Source organism: Linepithema humile, chromosome 1, assembly GCF_040581485.1.
Source record: "Linepithema humile isolate Giens D197 chromosome 1, Lhum_UNIL_v1.0, whole genome shotgun sequence".
Taxonomy (NCBI): Eukaryota; Metazoa; Arthropoda; class Insecta; order Hymenoptera; family Formicidae; genus Linepithema; species Linepithema humile.
Genome location: NC_090128.1, coordinates 19,257,104 through 19,267,519, shown reverse-complemented (window position 1 = coordinate 19,267,519; position 10,416 = coordinate 19,257,104). Strand labels below are relative to the sequence as shown.

The 10,416-nt window shown below is 45.4% G+C and overlaps 1 protein-coding gene across 8 annotated transcripts in view; it reads left to right on the top strand.

The window, feature by feature from the left end:
• Positions 1-7,759: 7,759 nt before the first annotated feature.
• Positions 7,760-10,416, top strand: part of Msp300 (Muscle-specific protein 300 kDa) — a 96,199-nt gene continuing 93,542 nt past the window's right edge. For 4 of the 8 annotated variants that reach the window (XM_012372228.2, XM_067347364.1, XM_067347365.1 and 1 more), the window contains exon 1: positions 8,158-9,413. In XM_012372228.2, the coding sequence (XP_012227651.2) occupies positions 8,675-9,413 (739 nt within the window). In that variant the 5' untranslated portion in view covers positions 8,158-8,674. Of the gene's footprint in view, positions 9,414-10,416 lie in introns of all 8 variants that reach the window. The other 4 variants (XM_067347367.1, XM_067347369.1, XM_067347366.1 and 1 more) reach the window with 4 other exon arrangements.

The window sequence follows — 10,416 nt, the reverse complement described above, 5'->3', positions numbered from 1 at the left end:
TGAGCGATGGCTGTTTGGCTCATCGGTGATAATAGCGTGGCAAGCATCCCTCGCGCGCTTCTCGACTTGCGCGGGGCGGAAAGAGTAAAAAAGAAGCGTAACCGCCGAAAGAAGAGAAGAGAAACGGAACGAGGCGAGAACGAGGGCGACGTCGTTGGAGGGCGAGGAGCGGAAGACGAGCAGCGCTGCTAAGTCGAATGTCGAGTGATGCCAAAGTTAAATATAAATGCAGGCGGCGAGAAAGAGAGAAAGAGAGAGAGAGAGCGTCGCGACGCCCATCCTGGATCGTTGATCCAGCGCCGGGATCAGTCTCTCCGCGGTTCGCGTCGCGATCCGGCACAGAGATCGTCGTCGTCCCTCTCTCTCTCTCCTGCCACCCCCGATCTCATCTCAGTCAAGTTTTCTCGCTCGCAATTGACTCTCGATCAATTGCGAGTTTCGCAGTAAAACGCGGAGACGAGCGAAAAAGTGCGATTTTCGGAGTGCGGAGTCTGTCTTCTTCGGGAGTAGAATCTGGTCCACGTCCTTGTGCGTGTGAGATCGATCGAGATTGCTTATATTTGTTGGATCAAGGATTCCTGAACTTATCGGTAATTTGTGTTGTAAATGTACCGGTCATCCCGGGATACTCGACCTTAATTCTGCCGATTTCAAATCTTGTTAGATGTGCAGTTAACTTTTTCTTATCTACAATATTTGAGTACTAATAGAATTTTTGAGTTGTAGAGAGTTAAAAATTAAGAATAATTAAATAATAAATAAATTTATCGTTAAAACGATGGTCAAGGATCCCGGAACGTCCTGTATGACTCGCGTGGGTGGTCGATTGCTTGCGTGTGCAATGTTGCGTAATTTATAAAAATTTTATTAATTGTTATTATTAGCGTAATGTATAATTGCAATCAGTTGCTTATTTGCGATACTGAAATTTGAATTACATAATTTTATTTGTGCTTTAACATGGTTAAATAGATATTGATTGAAACAGACGTCAGTATTTTTAATTTTTAAAGTCACATGAATAATTTGCCAAATAAAATTGAGAATAGAATTATATATTAATAAAAACAATTGACTTTAATATTCTATTTTCGTTCAAAGAGAATTTTTTTATCTTTTTTTAAAAAAATTTCTTACTTGTGCTTTATTTAAGAAAAAGATGGCTTTTTACAACAGTCTATTATAGTGCAAACTTAATTGACTTGAGGTACTCTACTCAGAGTTAAGTGCAACGAATAAACCTTGTATGCATTAAAGCTGAATTGCAAAACTCCCGTAACAGCACGTAGAGAGTTTATAGCGTTAACACCAATGAGATCGATAAAAGAGCGTCAATAATAATTGCTGACCGGCAAAGCAAGTGCAGGCAATTCTGTCAGCGACATCCATTCCGAACGCCGACTATTTCTGATCATCAATTCGACGGAGAGATCTTATTTTTGGATGCAGCATCCGAGGTCCAGGATCCAGCGAATCGCTAACATCCGACTGGTCCACGGATAATCCTCGCACTAAATTTTCCAGTTCCGTTCGACCTTTCCGTTCCTCGCGTGACCGAGATCAAGATTTCGTTTTCAATCGCGAGCAAGCCGCGTCTCTCTTTCTCTCTCGAGATTCTAATATTAACATCAGAAAAATCTAAATCGATCGTAGATTATTCGCAGGCAACGCAGCAAGCAAAATAGCAACGTGTTTTTCCGAAACAACGCTCTCCGCGTATTTTTCGAAAATGCTGACTTAATTGTTATTTTAATGTTCCCGCTAGCTGTGTGAAGCGTTTTACATCGCAAACATATTTCAGTTGTGACAGATATATTATGCATGCGTGTAGATAAGGCAGTCGCAACGAGAACCATGTCTCGGCGAAATCTCAAGAATACAAATTACTCTTAAATTATATTTAAAGACTAGCATTGGTTTTGTAATGAAATCCCGACAACCAATGCATTATGCTTCGCTCAAGTTTGACGTTTTAAAGTCCGTCGCTAATTTCGCGCATGCCTCGCATCCAGATTTACGCCGATTTGCGTTCTTGAAAAGTACAAATTGAAAACAAATTGAAAACAACTCGTCGACAGATGGCAATTCGGAAGAAGACTATTTCCGAGACTGAGGCTTTCCCTCTCGCGAGGTCGATCGATCCCGATATCGCTTTTGAAATTACATTCGTCGGGTGATTACGTTCCCGCGTTCGCCACGTGTCGCACGGTCGGACCGGCGCAATTATGTTAATATCCGTGTCAGTTTCTGAAATACCCGACGACGAGTCATTGCGAATATACCTACCGGCTTGTTGGACGCATGTATAAACGCCGCGCTCGTCGAAAATAGAAATAACGCTATATTTAGCCGGCCTACACTCGGTATCCGGCTAAAAAGCTTAAGACTTTTCGGTCTACGCGCGCTCGGGCCGCGCAGACTTCCTCTTTCGATTTTACGATGCGTAAAATGGGCCTAGCGAAACAATGGGACGGGAATCAAACCATAGAAATGTCGCTTTGTGCGCGTATTGAAGACAAGACGCAAGAAAGACGGCACGAGTGATTCATTATCCGAGAACTGCGACGTTGTTACTTAATCCAACTGTAAAAGAGACGATCGTGCAGGAGAATTGCGCACTGAAAAAGAAATTTTTTTGAAAATTGCTACATTTGTAAAAATACAAGCACAAGTATGACAAGTGCAACAATTATGACCGAAGGGCGTCTGACGCACTTGATGTCTGGCCGAAATTAAATAGACGCCTGTAGATATAGGGTGCATTCGTTTATGCAGCGGTTAGCGCATCCACTGCGTTTATCATCTGCTAGTCACGTTATCTAATTTACCGAACGCACACCTGCGTGAATGGCTGCGTGAATGGATTTAAAAGCATTGGCGAAGTTGCATTACGTTGTGTCTATACAAAATTTTGCGAAAATAATGAAGACGGGATCAAAACATTCTTAAATTGAGAGTTCTCTGATCCTTTTTCTATATCAGCTGTAGACGAAATCATTACATGGTTAGGAACTATTGCAGCAGAACCTGTACCTGAGATAAATTTACAAAAACAAATCCCAAAACATTACAAAATTTGTTTATAGAAAATTCAGACAGTTTAGAATTTTATAATGTGTTTAGATTTTCAATCTACATTTAATACGTGTGCATTTTTAGGTTAATTTGATTGTAAATACGAATATCGTAAACTTTAAAAAATTTTTCCATTATATAATACTTATCTTGGATTACTTTTACTTTTGCGGGATCGATTTCGAGGAGTTGTTCTACCCCTTTTTGATTTTTTATTTTAATAAAATCTATTTTCACATTTTAATTAATCAATGTGGATGCAGATAATTAAGCTAGATTCGCAATGGGTGTATTCGTTTACGCAGTACTGCAAGCAGAGCATCCAGAGCAGGACCTCCGAAGTACCTGCGCAGATGAGATACATCCCTGCGTAAACGAACGACAAACTGCGCTGCAGTTATTTTCGCAGGCGGAGTAAACGAACGACATCTGCGGCAGTAACTGCATAAACGAATGCACCCATACAGACTGTCGTTTCCAGTTGCCAAGATCTCTGGTATCAACGAACTCTAGCACGTCCGAAATTGTTCGAAATGCCTCTCGGTATGTTTGCGAAAATACAAAGCGGTTCTCAATTAAGTTTATTATTGAAACTAACAAGACCACACGGCGTCGGAGAAAGTTGTCGAATTTAACGGTCGGAAAAGAGAGAAATTGCGCGATTGTTAATCGCTCTGCGACCTCCATTTACACATTGCTCCATTCCCGCGCCTGTCGGCATTCTTTTTGACGTTTCAACAATTGCACGCAGACACCGTCTTTCCGTAACAATGTGCGAAAGTTCAGAGGTACATATGTATATACGACAGTAGTCACCTATTTCGAGAGACTTTTGGCCGTGTGCCATGTCGAATAGCAGACGCTATTATGCGACCCGGAGTTCAGTTAGCGTTTTTAAGTTCATTCGTGGTCTTCCTCAAAATACCGTTTACTGCCGTCAGTCAAACGTCAGATTGTGTGTGTGTGTGTGTGTGTGTGTGTGTGTGTGTGTGTGTGTGTGTGTGTGTGTGTGTCCCGTTTCAGATATTGCTTTGTTATAACAGCGGAATGACATACTGTAATCTTATGTAATGCAGTCATAACCGAACCCATCTTTTTCTTACTTTGATTATTCCTATTTTATCTTGTTCTTCCTTTTTTTAGCTTTTCTATTTTATAATTAATATGAAATAAAAAACAGTCGATAGTTTTTAATTGTAGCAGAAATTACGTGCACTCATATGTTGATAAATATATATTTTTTAGCAAGGATCAAGATTGCAGTAAAAGCAATAAAAATTTTAAATATTTAATTAGAACTCTTTGCAATCAATTTATATTGTTATTTTATGCTAGTTAATATTTAAACCATAATTCTAGTACATCGCAGTGAATAATTATATTTTATTCATCGGCAATTCCAAGACAGTTGTTTTATGTGTCATGGCTAAGAACCTAATTAAGATGTTCATCGACGGAAACATCCAAGGAATTGCTAATAATTAGCCGTTTATTTTTAAATTAAATCTGTCTTTCGTATTTTTTTAAATTAAATTTCAAAATTGCGCAACACAATTGAAAATACGTACTGAACGCAAGCTTAAACTTCGAAAAATAGAAATGTCCTAATTTCAATCGACATTTGGATAATCGAGGTCAGCGACTGAATTGCTCTTTATTTTTTTTGCAGCGATGCGAGTCTGCGAGCGGGACGAAGTGAAAAGCAGCACGAAGTAGTCCGCAACAATGTCGCAACATCCGTCGAGGCCACCCGGGGGCCATGTGCCTCCGGGCGGATGGTCAGGACGAATTAACGCACCGGGCACGCCGAGCCCGTTTAGACCCGCTTCGCCGTACACGCCCTCGTCGTCGCCGCATCCGCAAGGACGGGCTCATCGCGGACCTCCGACGCCGGTTCACGCGACTCACCCCATGTCGCCGCTCACGTATCCCGGAATGATGATACACCCGATGAGCCCGGTGCCGATTGGTATGCCGATCTCACCCGGGATGTCGCCTGTCTTCGGCTGCCCCACTTCCGGTTACATCCAGTGCCCAAGGCCGCGGTGGCCCTCGCCGATTCCTATGGGCAGCCAAGCGCCAAGGCCGTATATACCGACGCAGGTATTTATTCTCGTAGGATGATAGATACGCGGTGTGACATCGATACACATCTACATTGTACGCCGCGGTCGATTAGACTCGGCTGTCTAATTGAATAAAGTGGCACGAATGAGTTATCGGCGCGAGTGGTGTGACGCACTTGTCAAAGAGACTCGAAGAGAAAATTACACACCTTTGACACAGTTTTCAGTAATCGAGTCTCAACTCTGGCTTTAATACTGTTTAAGGACTCTAAGGATTCGATGAATAATTTTATTTCAAGCGGAATTTAATAAATAAGCGACTTTGAAGATTTCTTTGTAGAGAGATATCAGTCCCGAAACGCGCTTTTCTGTTCCCAAATCGCAGAGTTCCTTCAGAAGCGACTCGGCATCGCCGGTGCCGTGCGCGCCGCCGGAATATCTGATTGCGCCGTACCGACCTGGGGATTACGAGTACATCGGCGTGCCTCTGGACCACACGCAGACGGACGAGGAGAGCAGCGGTCCCAGCACAGCCGAGATCATCGCCAGCCAGAGTCAGGATTATGTAGACGAGAAGCTCGCCGAGTATCAAGCTACCATTCAACAGCTGCAGGGTGAGTTTCGCGGAGCTGAAAGAGCGTTCTGCGATCTGTTTTCGCGATGGAATCGTATGTCGGTCACGTTACGAGGAGCGTGGACTAACATTATGCACTTATCCTCCGTATGAGGCCCTTAATTGTAGACTATCTCCCGATCTAGATCACGAACCGTTGTTGTTGCGCACGCAAATTCTGGCCACGGCGGCGCGAGTGCTCGAGATCGTATCGCGTTCGCCATCGCGTTATTCCCTCAGAGAGAGAGTTGTGAAATTTTCGCCGAATCGGAAATTCATTCCTCTTGCAATTCCGCGTTTTATCAGCCGTATCCATTTTCGACGTCTCGCGAAAATCAGAACGGTATTGAATTTCGATATTTATAAAAGCTGAGACATACGATTTGGTAATCGGCTCTTCATTTGCGGTCCCGCGCAAAAGTATGTTAAGTTAGAGAACGCATCATCGCCTGTCAATACGCCCACGGTGTACATTTGCGGGATTGTAATTCGTCTGCGCTTCTTGCGCAACGGGCGCCTATTTGCATGATGATGTCGCATCTCGTTCGTCGAATCGAACTCCGGTGCAGGGAAAATAGGATCGTATCCGCGGAGACGAGTGAACGAGTTATAAATAGACGTGACGAACACCTGCCGCGCTATTCGCAATCGTTACGTTCTCTTTCCTGTCCGGAGACACCTCGTTGTCGACCGCTGGACAGATCACCTCACCGATAGATGGATTGATAGCGCGAATGTTTTCGAGAACCACTTTTGATTCACATCTCAGAAATCATGCTGCAAAATTGATTTCGGCAAATGTGTCATCGATTTCTTTTTAGCAGAAAATTAATTTTAAAAAATTTTGTTTTTTTTTGCATTATAAAGTTCCATCTGTACTATCTAAGTTTTCCAGATTTAAGAATTTCGAAGATATCTACATCTTGATATTTAGTCCTAAAACATGTCTGTCAACAATCGTTATAACAGGCATAAGTTAGAACCATTTTTTATACATGACAGAATGATGTCAATTGGAATTTGTCTATTAATAAATCGTGGCGCGTTCATTAAAATTTGTGGCGCGTACTCGCAGGCTTCACGCGCGCTTAATAAATCTCATAGCTTATATGTAGCGCGGCCGGATCGTGACTCAGGGAAGTGGACGCGTGTGTGTGAGATTGACATCGCGCCGGCCGGATTAAATCCAATGCCAGGTAACTCGATTTCCAAGTTGACGATCCCGCGCGAGATATCGCGTGCTCCATTAAGACGCGGGATGCTCTACAATTGTGGGTGCCGCTTTACAGTAGACCGTCAGCGTGTCAGAGCGATGTTTGCGCGCGATAAAGCTGATGAGCTGGTTTGCGGCATTGACTTGCGTTAAAGATTACATCTACCATTAGCGATTATTAGCGAAAAAGTGTTTAATTAATACTCGTGACGTAGATTGCTCAGCCATTGCTGTAGACTGAATAATGATTTTCTAGAATCACGAGGCGGTCGATCAAATGATGATCGCACTTTGTTGCGTAATGAGATTTAATTTATTCTCGCATTTCCATAATGTCTATTAATTAATAAGTGCACGCGGTATATTTACGCAGTGTATCGGTTGAATAATTATTAGGTGTCTTGAATCAATTTTGTGAAATTCATGACATGATTCTTATCTCGCAGGATCTTTAATTTTCTTCATTGCGCTGCAGCGCTCAAGCATTTTTAGACTACCCCAGTTTCGTTTTCGATGTTCACGTTCGGCAAGCGGATAATTTATTTCAGTATATTTCAACTTCGGCTTAGCAAAGATTAGCAAGAACTTTGTAAGAAAGTCAACCGAAGCCTTACAAGAGGCTGTTGTTTTCTTCTTGTAGTGTTTCATAGAAAAAAATGATTTTTACTCACGAGAAATATATATTATTTTTAATAAAATCTTTTGCGCGTCTTGCATGACTTTTTGTTACACGTGTAGCAATTTTTGAAAAAGTTTCAAGCTTCCAAAAAATTTCTTCACAGTTTTTGATGCGCTACAGTCGCTATTTAAGGAAGCATTTCTTCCTTCGCTCTATATTTATAATACCAAATCACACACATGTAACCACATAACGTGGCCTGACTAAGCATTGATTAATCTCGAATCGTTCGAAGTCTCGGCTCGCGTGAGAGAGGCAGCACCTGAAGCGACCGCATCGACGGTCGATCTGCCGATGTCGCAGGTAGACCGAAGTGGCCGAGGAAGGCTCGGGCGGCAGGATACGGGAATTGATCGAGCGGAGAATAGGAAAATGCCAGGACGAGCCGCTCGGAGTTCCCCGGAGGGGGATACAATCGAGTCTGGCCGGCTGGTGCCGGCGCTGCGCGTCGCGTCGTCGTCGGCGCGCGGTGGGAACACGGTGGTGATACGAGGTGGCGGAGACCGACGGAGGAGGCCTCGAGTCAGGCCGGTAGTATCGAACCGGCGTCCGTCGCGTACGGTCGTTGTATATACATTCCGTATTCGTGCATTCCATGCGCGCGCTCTGTATACATACACCATATTCGCATGTCATAGCGGCGTGCGCGCGCGCGCGCGCATCCCCCGACGCAAACGCCATACGTGAGTGCACCCTCTGCACCGCCGTTTGTTGCGGAAACTCCTGCGAGGTGCACCTCGCAGGGTTGCGGTTCGCCAGATCCGGATTGATAGAACGACCCGACGCGCTTGTCCGCTCGCGCGCCCCCGATAATTGCCGAAGAGTGGCAGGTGGACGTCGGCGCGCAGGCGGCATATGCAGGCCGGTGCATGGGGTGTGGTGTCGAAAGAACAGGTGTCGGATTGCGAAGGTCCCCGGGTGTGAACGGAGGGCGGGAGGGAGGGGGAGTGTGCGTGCTCGATGAGCGAGACATGCCGGTTGGTGATATCCGAGCGGGGACGATGACGAACTAAGAAAGAAATACGAATATGTCGCGGACAACCCCACCCAGAAACAGTCCGACCCCGCCGCGAGTGGACAGCCCTGGCGGCGGCGGCGGCGGCGGCGGCGGCGGCGGAAGCGGTGGCGGCAGTCCGAGAACGCCACGTGGTGGCCGGCTGCGGGATCGGGTGAGCTTCTTCGAACAGGTCTGGTCGGCCGGACGCGCCCCCAGCGCCGAGGATCTTCTGGAAGACGCGAACGCGCGCCGATTGTCCTTCCGGTCGCCCGCGCACCATCGTCGTTCGTCCTCCAGGGCGAGCGACTCCTCGTTCGAGGAGAGTTTCGAGCGACTGGTGGAGGAGGGCGAGCTGAACGGCGCCAAGGTAGTCAAGTTCGAGAAGATCACCGTGAGAAAGAGCGTGCGGGAGATGAGGTTCAGCAGCAACGACACCGTGATCGTTCAGCAACGTGCCTTGACGGAGTCCAGCAGGACCCCGAGCGAGGAGCACGCCCTCGAGGACTCGGCTTATCAGAGCCACAGTCACGGCGTGCACAGCCACGGCAGCAAGTCCAGCTCGGTCACGTCCTTCACGAGGTTTCCCTCGGAGGAGAGCCTGTCGCATAGGAGATCCAGTAGTCCTCGGGCCCAGCAGCTGGGCCCGGACGATCGGCCGCCCTCGGAGTGGTACGCCGAGTATCGTAATCAGAGCTTCCAGAATGTCGCGGCGAAGATCGACTACGTGCGCAGCAGGAGCGAGTACGACGCGCACATCGCCGAGATCAAAGGTACGGGTGTCATTTCGTCCGGCGGTCGTGAATTTCCGGGCTGTCGCTGATACCCTCGCCGTCTTTCTCCGTCGTTCTGACGTTTCCGACTTCTACGCCGGCCGGCGAGATTCGCTCGATAAGCTCTCGCAAAATGCTGGAAATTCTCGTGCGAGGTATTTTGGTATCCAATGAGATCGATAGATTCGATAATAGCGGTTATTGATTGTCCACATCTTTCGATCGAATGGGAGATTTTAGTGCACATTTAGCACGTCGGCGACTCGACGGACTTTTCAATTGTGATGAATTGATGTTGACTGGCAATTGCATCTTTCAAAGAGGACTGATTACACCGTCAAGGTCAGGCGATATCGATCTTTTTTAATCATTTCCGATCGAGTCGGGACTTTTTTAAGTCTTCAGTCGTACAAATACGCAATACACGCAATGCACAATTCATTGTACGCTCGCAGACACATTCGCAAAACTAAGATATATATTTTTCTTAAATAACGCATTTCAACTTTTTTTAGTTTTCTTTAATCTATCAATAAATGAATAAAAAATTTTATAATAATATAATAATTTATGCGGCTATTGCGTCGCTATTCGTATTGATTCAATGGCGAGCTGCGTATAAAACGTAATGTGCCTCAACGCGTGTTGCTGCAATAGTTAACGATGATGATCGCGCCAGTTCAAGGCTACCCTTTCATTCGTATCTTGGTCCACATCTGTTATCTGTTCTCCTGTCTCTAGAACTTATCTAGAAGAAATTCGGAAAACAACATCTGCGACCATATTACTATCACGTAACGTCAAACGTGCACCGTTGATATACATATGCAAAATACAGATAAAACTCAGGGTCAGATGAGTGCGTTTAACACTAATTACGCGTCGAGAGAATACGCGGTTCAAAGTGTTTTCGTGCGTTCGTCACGAGCTCTCGCTCGTCCGTGACAAAATTCTGTCATCACGTTGGCTGCGTTCGTCGATGACGAATTAATCGGGTACGCCA